We start from the raw sequence: 15,429 nt of genomic DNA on the forward strand, positions 1-15,429 counted from the left end.
TCAGGGCACGCCTTCACCGGCCGCGCGACCACGGCCCCCTCAGCGCACCTGGCCCCGCCCCCCGGAGGGCAGGCGCGCGCCGCCATTGGTCCCCGCCCCTTGTCACTTGCACGTGCGGGCGGCGCTGTTGTGGCACGTGAGGGCGGCGCACGTGGGCACGTTATGTAAAAGCGGCGCGCAGGCGCGCGCATGCGCGGCCGGCGGCCGGGAGGGGCGGAGCCGGCACCGGAGCCGCACCGCGCCGCTTCTCCTCCTCCTCCCCGTCCTGCCCCTCCCCCGGCCGCACCGCGCCGCAGCGCCGCGGCTCCCGAGCACGATGAAGCAGCAGCACCCGCAGCAGCCCGCCCAGCAGCAGCAGCAGCAGCAACCGCCGTCGGCCGGCGCGGGCGTGCCGGCCTTCCTCAGCAAGCTGTGGGCACTGGTGGGCGAGGCGCCCAGCAACCAGCTCATCACCTGGAGCCAGGTGCGGCGCCGCCCGTTGGGCCCGCCCGCCTCAGGGGGGGCACCCGCGCTGAGGGGGGGGGGGCTCGGAGCCGTTTAACGGCTGGAAGGGAAGGCGGGGGGTGGCGCGCGAGGCCGGGCCGCAGGCGGCGGCCACGTGGGGATGGCGGTGCTGGAGCCCCCCCCCCCCCCACCGCCGCCACCCCCCCCCCCCGCACACCGCCGCCTTTGTTCGCGGCCGGCCCCGGGAGCACCGCGGTGGGTGTGGAGGGTCCCCTCCGGGGGTACGGGGGTTGGGAATGTGTGCCGTGATCCCATCGGTCGCGTCGGGCTGGGCTTCGTTCCTCCGAAATAAATATATAAAAAAAAAAGGGAAATGGGCTTCGGGTGGCCTTCCTCTCGGATCCTTTGTGGTAAAGTGCCAGGCTGCCGTAGCGAGCAGCGCGGAGCCATTGCCAGGCTGCGAAATCCGCGAGTGTCTGAAAATACCGTAAAGCAGGACGTGCCCGCCTCCTTGCAGCCCGGCGAGGTAATGCGGGAGGCACGGGGAGCGATCCTGCGCGGGTTTGGGCGCAGGCAGCGGGAGCTCTCCCGTAGCGCCGCGCGGATTGTTTTACAATAACGTCATGCTTTTCTCTATCTTAAACGTTTTCCCAACAGCGTATTTAAAAGGGCTGTTCTCAAACCGTGTTGGCATCTTCGAGTGGTGTTGAGATGGCAGCTTTCAGCTCAGTTTATTTTAAATACTCAGGCAGCCATCAAAGGTTCCCTTAAGCACTGCACTGATAGCGGGTTATCGGTAGCTTCAACCTGAACCTTTTGGAGAAGGAGACTTGTGGATTCTGCCTAGACCACAACAGCTTTCCATCTGCTTGTTTCCTTTGGAAGAGAGATGCTGAGGGCTGCAGGGAGTTATGCCTGCCTTACCTGCCATTTTTGCCACCTTATGGACACTCTCCAAATGTATTGCTTGGAGTTACCTCAAGTAAATGTACCAAGGCTATTGCTAGGTATCTTTGTGTTATTTCATTAATTAAAAATTAAGGCCAAATTGTTAGAGATTCTGCAACGCAATTTGTGAAGGAAGATCTACTAATCGTGGTTCATGTTAGCAGCATTTAGCAGTTCTTGGATGGAGGAAGGTATTGGTAGCCTTTGGTATGCGAGTGTTAGTCTGTTTTGAAAATACACGATGTCAGGTGTAATAGTGGAGGAAAAGTGCTGTAACTGTAACATTTCACTTTTTCCTGTGTTTCTACACTGGGTGGATAGAAACTGAAGCAGAACAACCACATTTTGTCTCTCCACATGCCTATCTTAGTGGAGGTTGCGGTGACATTGAAACATATACAGGGAATAACAGATGAAATACTTGGACAGTTGCTGTATGCTGCTGTCAGTAACAGTAAGACCTGAAAGCTGTATTCAGCTATGTAGTAAGGCTTCGCTCAATTAATGTCAGGCCTTAACCTGACGTCTGTTTACAACATCAGTGTAAATGATTGTCAAGGCAACAAGGACGAGAAGAACTATCTCCTGAATTGTTCTGCTGTAGGTCTGAAAATTTTTAAAGTAACAGTGAAGTCAGGTGCTGCGTGAAAACTGTCTGTTGGCATTACAGGTCACCGTAGCACCAGTTGAGTACCTTCAGCTAGTGAGTTATGTTAATGCATTAGCTAAAGTCATCTGTTCCTGCTGTTTTGCTTCCAATTTTCCTTACTCTGACTGATTCTCAGCGGGAAATAGGTATACATTACTGGGAAGCTTTCATCTTCCTACTGTTCTCAGATTTGTGCTTGTAACTCATCTAATGGCATTCCGTTTATAAACCCTGCTTCTGATGATCCTCGCTTGCTTGTCAGAAACAAGGTCTTAGGTAAAGATCTTCACATGGTCTCGTGCTGGTTTTTCAAGCTGCTTGGGGAACGTAGAGCTGCTGGCGTTGGGGGGTAAGAAAAAAGTGGGGCCTCTTGAACCAAAGGGCCTCTGAGAAGATGGAGTATCAGCGATGACATTTGTCAAAGATGGTAGGCTTCTCCATAGGTGCAAAGTGAGAGTACTGTGTGTAGACCACAGAGAAACCTGTACCATTTTGAAGCAGCTGATTTGGATCCTGCCAATTACTTGTCCTTTAGTTATTGGAGCAAGATCATTGAAGAACAAAGAGCAGAGCCTTCTTTCTATTTTAGTCTCAGCCCGTGGATGAAATTTGAGGACCAGTGCAGTGGGGAAAAGATCAGTCCTCCCTCACAGTTGGCATCGCAGGAGGAGGGAAGTATTGTCTTAAGTGCTGTTTGGTAACTCTGAAATCCAGTGGACACCCTCAGCTTTTGACAGCTTCATCTTCTCTACAGGTCTTACCAAACTAGTCATGTTTTTATGCTGAGAAGCAGAAGGGACTTAAGCTGTGTTTTGTTGTGTTGTGGTGGCTTTTCTTTTTTTTTTTTTTTTTTTTTTTTTTTTTTTTTTTTTTTTTACCTTGCAGTCTCTTTGCTGTATTCCAAGATTGTGAAGCTACATACAACATCGATAGTATTCTGCTGTAGTGACACTGACACTTGTTGGTAAACTGGTCATTAAATCATTTCTCTCGAGGAAGTGAAGAGTAACAATAGAAATGTTTCCCTTTAGATATGGATAGCAATGTAAATCAGGAATTCTCTGTTGCTTTGCAACTGAAGGGTTTGTACACTTTTGTTGTGGAAAACTGTAGGCAAGCAGATCAGTTACATACTGCGTGCACAAAGGAAGCATTCCTATGTGGTGATTAATTCTAAAAGCCCAGAGTGTTTTCTACAATAGTCTTTAAGAAGCTTAACGTCTTTCTCGTTTTAGAATGGCCAGAGTTTCTTGGTGTTGGATGAACAGAGATTCGCAAAAGAGATTCTTCCCAAATACTTCAAGCACAACAACATGGCAAGCTTTGTCAGACAGTTAAACATGTGTAAGTTCTTGGGTTTTTTTGGTTCTGGCATAGTTCACGATCCTGCATGTGTTCAGTTACAGATTATTTCCTTTGAGCAGTTCTGCTGTGCTCTCTGCTACTAGGTTGCTGTCTCATTCTCAAACCTGATAAAAGGATAGTCAGAGCGATACAGTTTGTTTTCCTTAATGTGGGCGTTGAGAGATTTTTTTTCTTCTTTTTTTTTTTTTTTTTATTAAAGATGGTTTCCGTAAAGTTGTCCATGTTGATTCTGGGATTGTCAAACTGGAGCGAGATGGTCCAGTAGAGTTTCAGCACCCATATTTTAAGCAGGGTCGGGAGGACTTGTTGGAACACATTAAAAGGAAGGTTAGTGAAAAATCAGTATGTAAAAAAGCTGTACCAGTAAGTATAAATGAATAGCAGATTACATGTCATGTTTAATTGCAAGACTGTGAGTGCAAATGAGCTTGGAGTCTGGGGAAGCAAATAAACTGTGCTGCTCTCATTCATATATTTGTATATATATAAGATTTATTTAAAGGTATTTTGGGGGGTTTGACTATTTGACTAGTCTCCTTTATCTGAGTATTTTCCTGTCATAGTGAGCTTAACAGGCAGCAAAAATGAGGTGTGTAAATAGAACATTTAGCAAACGTGTATTAGGAGTGCAGCACATGCTTTGACTGTACCATCAGTAATACAACAGTCTGTTTGTTTATGTAGCTTGTTGTAGAGCGCAGCTACTGCAAGTAGTAAAGTTTCCGCCAAGGAGAAGAAGGAGCAAACGTATAAACATATACGTTTCTGAAATTTGCTCTGTTGTTACTCTGAAGAGGGTGAATAAGAAAATTGTTATGAAACAAATACAACAAGTTAAACTGTGGTGGGAGATGCTTTTTAACGTGGGTTAGTTTGAAGCAGCTACGATACATAGCGCTGGGTACAATGCCTGGAAAATCTGAATGAATACAGATGTTTGTAATAACTAAAACTAATATGGTGACTGTTATAAGGAGTTTCTGTATTTTAGTATTTGATGCTTGTTTTATTATTAACTCATAGTATCAACACTAGACAAAATATACTTGATCTACAAAATAAAATAATAACAACGAGTAAAGGAAAGTGTTGCTTCTGGATTCTCATCTTTTAAAGGTTTCTTCTTCAAGACCTGAAGAAAACAAGATACGCCAGGAAGATCTCTCCAAAATAATAAGTAGTGCTCAAAAGGTGCAAATTAAACAAGAGACTATTGAATCTCGATTGTCTGCTCTGAAAAGGTAAATGCCCAGGCAGCAACTCAGCTCTGAAATTGAGTAATTCTGACAATAGATACTGGAGAACAAATCTGACTTAAGTGTGAGACACAATTTTAAGGGTCTCTTGATTTCTGAGTGTCCAGCTGTAACTATTGCTTTGGGAAGAGAAATTCCAGTAAAAGAATTGCATTTTAAATGGAACGTTTTGATATGACTAAAAGTAATAGGCAAAGTTGATGTTTGAAGAACTGTCTAGTAGTAGGCAATTAAACACGATTAATTTTAGTTCCATAATGGTGCTGAGGCTGAAGATTCAGGTAAGTTCTTAGCGTAGAGTATGCTGAGTATGTGTGACTTCAAGTTTGAAATGGTTACTGTGTTTAGTCTGAGGCAGAATTTGGTTTGTGCAAATTGCTTGTGATACTTTCATACTATAATCAATGTTTTTGCTCATTGTTTTTTTAGTTTCCTCTTACTGTCTTCATTCCCTCACTGCTGAAATTGCAGAACAATTGATGCTTATAAAAATCTGGTTAGAAATCTAATTTGAAAATTCATTAGTTACCTCAGCCACAGAGATACAGAATCTAAAATCCAAATATAAATAGAGTATTTTTAGAATAGTATCGCTTGTGTAGTTACTATGATTCATCCTCAACAATATGAGAGGTGTGTCACAAATGTATGAATATGTAGATGCAAATGGGATAATAAGGGATAAGCTCTTGCACTGTAAGTCAGAGCACCTCCATGGTAACTCTGTCTCAGGACTCTGAATTGACAAAATAAACAACTGCTTGTCTCTGCAGCAGAGGTAAGCAGTATGTTCAAGTTTTGAGAATTACATGGTGTCATTCAGTTGGTGTTTTCAGTTCTAATTACTAGAGTGATAGAGTATTCAAAGGCAAACATTTTGGCCAGGAAGGGTCTTTATTAGAAACTGGCCAGTCTAAATTAAAACTGCTCACATTCATCCTTTTGAATCATAGGTGAATTTGGGTTGGAAGGCATGTCAGGAGGCCATAAGGTTCAAAGCCCTGCTCAGAATACGGCTGACTTTGGCTGAAATGACATCTGGTTGCTAACGACCTGACAGTTTGTAGAGATAAGAAGATAGAATGGTCGGTGTTTGATACCCATCTTGGTCCATGAGTTTAAAATGATTTAAGTAGAAACTGGAGCTAAATCAGAAGACCTGGTCCTACAAAACATGTTCATAAAGCTGGTGGAAAGGTTGAGAAAGTTCAAAATCCCTGACTGCAGTTACTAAATTTGTGATGGAACTGCGCTTTTAAATTGTGTGTTAGACAATCCTCAGACTGCTGCTAAGCTTCATCGTACTGCCTATCAGCAGCTGTTTATGAAAATTAAGCTTAAGGTTTCCTAAAAACACGAAACACCAATGGAGAGATTTTCTTCCCATTTTGGCATTCATCTGTGTTGAAAACTAAACTATGAAACAGAGGAGGGTGGTATGTTGTCTTATCCACTGAAGCTTTTGGTATTCATTGTCTACTGATTAATATGCTTTACGCTGTTGGAAGCAAGAAGGTTCATGGATATGATAGCAAGGGCCACTTTACAGCACTTTTTATACTATCTCTGTTCTGGACTCTTGTGAGAACTGCAACAACCAAGGTTTGTGAAATGGCAGTGTTCCCTGAAGGCTGCCACCTCTGCTGTGCTCCTGTTTTTCAGCACCTAATACATGCGCCTTTACTGAAGTTAATAAAGGCAGCTGTTATAACCTACAGCTGCTTGTAAGGCTTGAGCTTGTTCTGTAAAGGTGCTTTCAAGGTGGATGTAGTTTCTGATTGATGTCTTGCATCTAGCAAAAGGTGTGTGAGGAGGGGCATACAGGCTTGATATAGATGAAGAAATGCAATATTTACTGGTGAAAGGGCTGTTCCCAAGGGATTTTCCTTGGCTGTCTAGTCCTTTGCTGCTGCCAGAAACCAGTTGTATGTTTGTTTGATTTTCATTTATTTATTTACTAGAATGAAGAGAAGGTAACTTTATGTGAAAGGAAACAAAATACTTCATTTTGAAATGCTGAACGTGTGTGTAATAAGTATTTCTCTATTTGGGAAAAAAAATGTTTTAAGGAGGCTGGAAGTTCTCTTCAAGCTATTTGTTGTGTTTGGTTCTCTATTTTGTAGTTAGTTATTTGTGAGGGTTGTTGACTTTGTGATTTTTTTTCACTGAAACCTAAAAACACATTTCAAAGAGCTTTAATGAAACTAACTAATCTTTAACAATAATTTAACAATAATTATTCCTGTGAATATTTTAAACCTTATTTTGATTTTTAAATTATCCTTTTCAAACAGAGAGAATGAATCTCTTTGGAGAGAAGTTGCAGAACTGAGAGCAAAACACTTGCAACAACAGCAAGTTATTAGGAAGGTAAGACTTGGTTCAAACATCAGTATGAGTGCTTCTAAGCTAAGAATACTCTGTCAAGTTACCTTTCTTTGCCCTCACTCTTTTATCATAGCATGGGAAATAACTTTTTAATAAAAAAAAACAACTGGGTGGTGCACGGTGAGCAAACCTTTGTGAAAGAAACATTCAGTATATTTCACCCCATAAGCAAAAGTTAAGGCCAAAACTCTTGTAAACATTTTCAAAGAAAGAATTCCAGGAACGTTGTAAATCATTCATTAAGATACGCTTAAAATGGTCCATTGGTTTTTGATTTCTTCAGGAATCAGGTAACTAATAGACAGTACTGACAGATCTCTGGAAAAAAATGTATTACAAGAATTACGAAGTTCAGTGTTGGAGATTAATTCCACTTAATACTAACTGTGTGTTTATCAGAACGTTATCAGAAGAATAGGTTGTTGAATGGAACCCACTGCTAATATGTTAGCTTAGCTTAACAGTCAGATTTATGATCTACCAAAACCAATGTAAATGCAAAGAGTTTACAGATTCTTATTTTGTTTATGTATCAGAAATAGTAATACTATAAGCAGCCTTGTAGCAGAGACTTTTACTGATCTTTTTTTTCAGTTTGTTCAAGCCAGAGACTTTCATTTAGTCCTTAAATTTAAAACATAGGTGAAAATAGGCTGAGATTTCAAAGGGAAAGGCAGCTGATGAATACTGCCAACTGTATGTGTCTTTTTTTTTAATCTGTCAAAAAAGCCTTTCATCAGGCCCAGTATTTATAGATACAGGTTATATATACAGTCAACACCCTTACATGCCTTCTTTCATTAGAATTAGAATTCTTCTGATAGTCTTGAGTTACTGGATTTCTTAATATATACTGAGTGACGTGTAAAAAAATTGTTACTTGCTATGTGGAAAAAAAAAGCCTTTCTCAAACAACTGATTAACTCTCTTCTTCTTAGATATTACCAGCCATGTTTTCTGATCTGCCTTGAGTTTTAATTCTTCTGAACAGTTCTATATAAAAATCGCTACACACACAATAAGTGATGTGCTATTTTGGTATGGATTTGGTTAACAAAGTCTTATGCTGTGAGGTATGTTGGTGCTCAGAGAGAAGCAATTACAGGGTAAATTGACTAATGATAGTATTCTTTTCCTCATAGATTGTGCAATTTATTGTTACCTTGGTGCAGAATAACCAACTAGTGAGCCTAAAGCGCAAGAGGTAAATATGGCCTTGAAAACTTGCTGTCCAGTAAGTATACTGACATCTTTTGTTGAATAAAATGGAAGAATTAGTTCTGAGATGGCTTTCTTCCTTTACTGTGATTTAGGCCTCTTCTCCTGAACACTAATGGACCTACAAAGTCAAATGTATTTCAGCAAATTGTGAAAGAACCGGCTGACAGTAACCATCATGTAAGTTTTCTTTTATGCATGCTATTTGTTATGATGAAGGAAGGAGTCCAGGGGAAGCAGACAGATCAAGTAACGTGTCGTATTGAGGGTAGAAACATAACTGTGTACTGAGAGCTTTCAGCTTCTAGAAGCAGTATGCCGTGTGTATCCTTCAGAAGCCAAGTGTGTTGATAATTACCATTCACTTGTCAGTATGATCATGTGTAAACCACTTACCTGTGTATTAAATACAGCTACATGTGATCCTACTGAAAGCGGTTTGCTTTTAATAATAGTGCCATTAAGCATGTGTATGTTCTGCTGTTGTCTCCTGGAGCTGAGGGCCCCATTCAGAGAAAAGAATCCACCTTGTTGTTCTGCAAGGCAGCACCCAACCCAGCAAAGTCACGTCAAGTTTTTGTGCTGCTTGAATGTGTCACAGCTCTGAAAGTTACTTTCTCCTGTACAAATAATTGTGGGTGGAGAAATCATCAGAATGAGTGCTCTAGCAAGTACTACTTAAATGGCAGGTCAAGACTAGTAGTCACTTTTTTAGCATTTTTACTTCTCGTGTAGTCCTGTCTTTGTATCTTTTTGTTGCTTTTGCTAGTATATTTTTATTTCTATGCCTGTATTACTTGCCAAACATTTTTTTTTCTGTAGCTGCTCTTCTCCGTCTTGTTCATTTATTTACGCGTTTTTTTTTTCTGTTAAACTTAGATCCATACAAACCCCTTGTAATCTCCAAGGTGTTGGAAAATTCTTCTACTGTTTCAGAATTACAACATTTTAAGATGCAGTGATAACTGACAGAATGCTGAAGCTAATTGTCCTTTTGTCCCCTGACTCTTTTAAAAATAATTCTCAGGTACCTCTCAACAGAACTGAGGGGTTAAAACAAAGGGACCAAATTTCAGATGACATCATTATTTATGATGTTACTGAGGATGTGGCCGATGAGGACAATACCATGGTTGATGAAAATCCTCCTGTTACACCAGAAGCAAATGAAGATACCACTTCAGATTCTTCCAAGTAAGAAGTCTCTAGAATTCTGTATGGGTAGTTGGCTGTCGCTGCTGTATATTGTGCTATAATTCAGATGTCTTAGATACTGTTTTAATAAAGTGGTAAGAAGACTCCTCCATGTACAGGAACATCATCTGTGAATTCACGCTAGGTTTCCTCTGGATTCCCAATAGTTAACTGGCTGTCAGAATTTTAATATGTTGAAGATAGAAACTAGTGTGAAGTAACCTGTATTATTGCACTCTTGTTAAGTATACTACTTGTCAAAAGACAGAATAATTGATGTCTTACTTTTGGTTATGAATACAGACAGGGATGGCATCCCTTGGTTTTAAAGTTTTTTTGTGGAGATTAACTTGCATGTGCTGTTTATCAAGTGTTGGTGTGGTCTTTGAACATTACTATGCTAGTCAATTTGGGGAATTTTGGTGTTTTTTTTTTTCTAGTCCCAAGTAGTTTGGGACTACATTTCTTCTTTCTGTACTTAGCACTATAGAAGTAGTTCCTCATTTGCATGGTATTGATATGGCCTGTATTATGCCTCAAGGAATAAAATTTAGAGGTTAGTAGTTTATGCTTGAACTAATACTGTTTTGTTTGTTGAACTGATGTCTGGAAATGCATTCTCTGATAGAAAAGTTTAATGAAGGTAAGACAGCACAACTACTTAAGTGTTAAGAAAACCACCAGTGTACAGTGGAAAGCAAGTTATTTGAAACTGTTTTTTCATGGTTGTTTTGGTTGCCTTCCTGGTGTACAAAGCAAGCTTAATTAACTGTAACACAGTTAACTGAGATCCTTCATGTTACGGCTAATCCAGAGTTGAATTTTATTCCACTGAAAAGATGCAAAGTACACACAGTCTGTCTTGTTTGGCAGTCTCATATGCTTTGGCCTATTTCGTAGCTACTTCACATTTATATGAAAGCTTTTGCTTGTTCTAACGCAAAAACATTGGTGTCCCTCTATGCTCCTAATAGTTCCTAATGTGGTCTAGCACAACAGTGTCTACTAACTGAGCTGCATTAAAAAAGTAACTAGGTGTGTGGAATAATGTACCAATTTGTGTATGGAACACTTCAATTCATTTGTCTTGTTTTACAGCTGCAGTCATTCTCCCGATATAGTAATTGTTGAAGATGATAATGAGGAAGAATACGCCCCTGTAATTCAAGGGGATAAAAGCACAGAATCAGTCGCTGTCCCAGCTAATGATCCCCTCAGCCCTGTCAGTGACAGTGCAAGTCCGCTCATGTCAAGTGCTGTACAGCTGAACAGCCAGTCAACTTTAACTGCAGAAGATCCAGTCTCAATGATGGATTCCATTCTCAATGAAAGCGGAGTAATTTCACAGAATATAAACCTTCTTGGAAAGTGAGTAGCCTGATGTTCTTAAGTATTAGAACTGATTGAAATTCAAAGGACAGAACAGTAGCTTCTCTTAAGAATATAAATATATGTTACCTTTATGCTGATAGATCCTTCCATTTTAAGTATTTTACCATGGGACCCCCTCTGATTTTCATCATGAGGAGAGTGAATTGGGGTACATAATCTGACAGTGTAATGTTGTAAATAACGCTGTTTAAACTGATGATGCTGTCAGGATTTGTATGCAGGATTCTTGCAGGCAGATTGCACTCCATTAGGACTAGTGAATGCAGGAGTTCTGTCTCTGCTGATGATAATCATAGTCTAACGTTGATGTAATTTCTCTTTTGGAACACCTGTCTTCTTTACTTGGCTTCTTCTCTAAAGAGTAAGGTTGAAAGTTTTCAGTCTTTTCCGGAAGTTAAGTTAATGAAAAAGTCAAAATAGTGCTGGTGAAGATTTTTAGATTACGTAGTACATCTGTGTAAAACTTGTGATTTTTTTTTCTTTCTTCTATTAGTGGATACAGTAATATAATACCGGTTTTGTCTTCTAGAGTTGAACTTCTGGATTATCTTGACAGTATCGACTGCAGTTTAGAGGACTTCCAGGCCATGTTATCAGGACGACAGTTCAGCATAGATCCAGACCTACTGGTTGATGTAATTTTCTCTGTTTATTTCAATATTTCTAGTATTTTGGTAATATACTCAAGAAAATATTTGTATAGACTGTTACTGTTTAAAACGCTCAAGATTATATTTTGCTCTTCCTTTCAAAAAGGACAGTTATAAATATTTGTGAATATGTTTCTGGGGCACTGGTATAACTGTGCTACACCACTGCCCAAGTGCATGCTGTGGTGATGACAGTGATGTAAATTTTTGATCAAATAATGGCTTTTAGTGAAATAACATTTTTATTTGTTGCTACATAAACTCAGACATCAATTAGATTAATATTTTTTGCTTTGAAATGGCCCAGCACAGAATCTGTCGTCATCTCAATGAACTTGGGTTAAAAAGGTTCTTGGCATTTATTTTAGAAGGTTTTCTGATGTTTCAGGTAATTTCTTGGAAGTATGTGTATGTTCTCAATTTCTCTTCGGGTTCATGTCTAGCAGAGTGATCTAGGTTGGAAGGGACCTGTGCAGGCCATCTAGTCCAACCTCCTCGCTCAAGGGCCGACTTGAAAGTTAGATCGTGTTGCTCAGGCCTTGTCAACTCAAATTCTGCAGTCTCCAAAGAGAGATTCCATAGCCTCCCTGAGTGCCTGCTTCAGTGCTTTGCTCTCTGTGAAGAACTTCCTTATGTCAGTCCAAATTCTCCCTGCTGCAGCATGTCACTCTTGCATCTTGTCCTCTATCCACCTCTGTGGAGTTTGTCTTCTCTGTAACACCTCCTTATCAGTAGTGGAAGGGTGCAGTTAGCGCCCTTGTCTGCCCTCTACAGACAAGATAAACCATGTTTTCTCAGCCCATTGTATGTCTCATGCCCCCTAACCATCTGTGGCCCTTTGGACTCTGTAGTTTGAAAATTCTCGTACTGGGAAGCCTAAAACCATTCACTCTGTAGCACGGTCATACTGCTGGTTTATGTGGGGTGTTGTCTAGTGGGACTCCCAGGTCCATCTCTGAGGAGCTGTTCCCTGTCCATTTGGTCACTAACCTAGGCTGGTGCATGAGGTGGTTGTGTCCTAGATACATTTGTCTGTTGAACTTGATGGAGTACTTGTTGGCCCTCTTTTCCAGCTTCCTAAGATCCCTCTTAACAGATCTGCTCCCTATGTATTGTTGATTCCTTACAGTTCAGTGTCACTTGAAAACTTGTTCAGGGTATGTTCCTCCTTATTGTACACACAATTCTCCATGGAGCAAAGTAAGAATGAATTGGTGATTCTCAGACTGCAGAGAACCACGTTATTCCGAGTTAGACACGCTTACAGTTGTTTCCTTTGTGAGTGAAGTTCGTGCGATTCCAAAGTACGCTCCAAAGATTTTCTTTGCAGAAGTGGTGACTACCTGTAAATAAACTGTAATCCTAACTGAGGGTGAAAACACAGTGCAGGGATTATTCTCACACATGCAGATGTGACGTTCTTGTATTCTTAATAGGAGCATCGAGATACTTAAAGCTTGATGTGTTTTGTCTTATTCAGCTTTTTACAAGCTCCGTGCAGATGAATCCCACAGATCATATCACTAATACCAAAGTAAGTCTCAAACCCATCATTGCTCAATGTACACAGTAGTGAGAGATTCAAACTTTTTTCATCCCTTCCTGTTTTTTTCCCTGGTACAATAGCACTTTTTTCATGCTCTTGCTTTCAAGACTTCCATGAGTATAGGAAGGCTGCAATTGAATTCATCCTGTTAAGCTTTAAATAGGAAGGGGAAAAACACTCTAATTAGCAACATATAATGTCATTTGAAACTGTGAAACCAAAACTTGTACTTGTTACCAGCCTCTTTCGTAGAGATTTTTGTATCTTCTGTACCCAAGTTTTAGTACTTAAAAACATACTTTGTCAAAATGTTTTCATCTGTGCTGTCTGGTGGAAGAGGAAACATTAGAATAAGCAGTAGAACAACATACAAGCTCTTTGAGTTTGTCCTGTTTGTTTATGAGCATTAGTTTTTGTTCTTGCTTGAATAAATCTGTTTCCATTTCACATTTTCTCAGCCATGATCCGTTAGTGTGAGTAACTGATACCAGTGCATCCCTTCACAAATATTTTTTTAAATGGTTGGTCAGCTAAGTTCTAGTATCGTTGCTGTTGCATTGAAAGAAGGTTTGAGGGTATGTATTTTAGATTTTACTTTACTTTCCAGATGGAGACAAAGGGAATAGAAACTACTAAGAATAATGCTGGTCCAGCTGCTTCACAGGAAACACAAGTTTTTAAGCCCAAATCAGGTTAGTTGTAATAAGTGTTTTGTTGAAATAGTTTGAGTTAAGCAAGCATTGTTCTAAAAACTGTCTCAATTATTTGCTTGTCTAAGTTTGTATGATGCTGATAAGCAAATAACCAAAACAAATATATTTATTATATTTGCTTTTTAGGTATTTGGCACTGTACCAGCCATAGAGAATCTGATGTTTTACAGGAGAATCTGGATAAATAACTTTATGTAGGGATGTAGTGGATGTAGTAACTCTTCAATCATTTAAAACAAGCACATAGAACTTTACATTATTAACCATTCCTAAAATAAGTTATATGGGGTGCTGTTTTTTTTTTGTTTGTTTGTTTTTCTTCTTTCTACATGTAGGATGGCATGTGAACTGATAACGTTTTGGGAATTTTTTCCCTTAGATAAGCAACTCATACAGTATACTGCATTTCCACTGCTTGCATTCCTTGATGGGAACCCAGGTTCCAATGTTGAGAGTGGGAGCTCCACCACTGAAACTCCTTCCTCTGTGGACAAACCGCTGGAAGTGGACGAGCTCCTGGAGAGCAGCCTGGATCCCGAACCAACTCAGAGCAAGCTGGTGCGGCTGGAGCCACTGACCGAGGCAGAAGCAAGTGAAGCCACGCTGTTCTATTTATGTGAACTTGCCCCAGCACCCATGGATACAGACATGCCATTCTTGGATAACTAATGCAATGGGGACTCTGTATATAGTCATGAAGATGAACTATTTATTTAGAATATTGTTTGGTATATGAGTTTTTTGTAAATCACTGTTTTATGTAACCAGATAATGTGGAATCTAAAATATCTTTCCTCTCTTCCTTCCTTCAAGCAATTGTTTAACTACACTGTGTAGTACTGTGTACGCAGTGTACTATTAGATACCATTGGCAATACCAAGTCAGACTGTTACTATACCGCTGTCAAACACTTGGTACACTACACATATCTCTAAATATCCAAGGTAACTGAACACTTGTTAAGAATAAGCTTTGATTTATGGTTTCTTCCACTTCTGGTCTTACATATGATAACGTAAAATAGTAGTGTATGGTTAGGGAGCACTGACTTTCTGTATCTTGGGTTTTTTCTATTTTTTACAACATTTTGTTTAATAAACATGAAGCTATTTTGGGGTGGGGGGGAACCAGGACCTGATGTAGGCTTTTTTTTTTCCCTGCTTGAACTGGGAACAAAGTGCCTGTACCTTGCTAAATCTTGGTTCTGCCTTACTTTCACTTCAGTGGAAGTGCTTATACATAGCACAAACTGGGGAAAAAGTTCTTTACAGCCACCAGGCCCCTTGACTGCATGAGTACTTTTAATTTGGACCATCTACTCTGATAAAATAAATGTTACTTAAGTGTGATACTTGGTAAGAGTTGGTCTCTTATTCCACATGCCAAGTGGATATTAATTTAACAGCTGGGGTGTTTAATGCCTTAATTATTCAAAATTTGCCTTCCTATGCATATTTCTTGGAAAGTAGTTTCATTATCTACAAATTTTGAGATTTGTATATAAGACCCCATCATTAGTAAAAAAAAAAAAGTAGTGGCTAATACAGCAAATTAATTTATTTTAGTAGTATATAAAATTTTACTTTTCTTTCTTACTGGTAACTGCTGCAGAGTCCACTAGTTCCTTTCAGTGGAAAAGTTACACCCTTACTCCAAAGGTGTGTG

General features: G+C 40.2%; 1 protein-coding gene across 2 annotated transcripts; it reads left to right on the top strand.

Moving 5' to 3' along the window:
* Positions 1–183: 183 nt before the first annotated feature.
* HSF2 (heat shock transcription factor 2) lies at positions 184–15,113 on the top strand. Of its 2 annotated transcripts, XM_040550469.1 has the most exons (13): positions 191–463; positions 3,277–3,385; positions 3,606–3,733; positions 4,523–4,647; positions 6,957–7,032; positions 8,193–8,254; positions 8,364–8,448; positions 9,296–9,462; positions 10,561–10,830; positions 11,384–11,489; positions 12,985–13,038; positions 13,658–13,742; positions 14,143–15,113. In XM_040550469.1, exons 1-13 carry the CDS (start codon positions 317–319, stop codon positions 14,430–14,432), a joined length of 1,704 nt encoding a protein of 567 aa, XP_040406403.1. In that variant the 5' UTR covers positions 191–316; the 3' UTR covers positions 14,433–15,113. The 2 variants fall into 2 exon arrangements, with proteins under 2 accessions (XP_040406404.1, XP_040406403.1); XM_040550470.1 differs by lacking the exon at positions 12,985–13,038 and having other exon boundaries at positions 184–463.
* The last annotated feature ends 316 nt before the right edge of the window (positions 15,114–15,429 follow it).

The sequence above is a fragment of the Cygnus olor genome, chromosome 3, assembly GCF_009769625.2.
Source record: "Cygnus olor isolate bCygOlo1 chromosome 3, bCygOlo1.pri.v2, whole genome shotgun sequence".
Taxonomy (NCBI): Eukaryota; Metazoa; Chordata; class Aves; order Anseriformes; family Anatidae; genus Cygnus; species Cygnus olor.

What these genes read in the sequence shown, in the direction of transcription:
- HSF2 (XM_040550469.1), top strand. Translation starts at nt 317, where the DNA reads ATGAAGCAGCAGCACCCGCAGCAGCCCGCCCAGCAGCAGCAGCAGCAG. An exon ending in GTGAGCCTAAAGCGCAAGAG is followed by an intron (nt 8,255 to 8,363) that starts GTAAATATGGCC and finishes ACTGTGATTTAG; the next exon opens with GCCTCTTCTCCTGAACACTA. An exon ending in ATCATATCACTAATACCAAA is followed by an intron (nt 13,039 to 13,657) that starts GTAAGTCTCAAA and finishes TTTACTTTCCAG; the next exon opens with ATGGAGACAAAGGGAATAGA.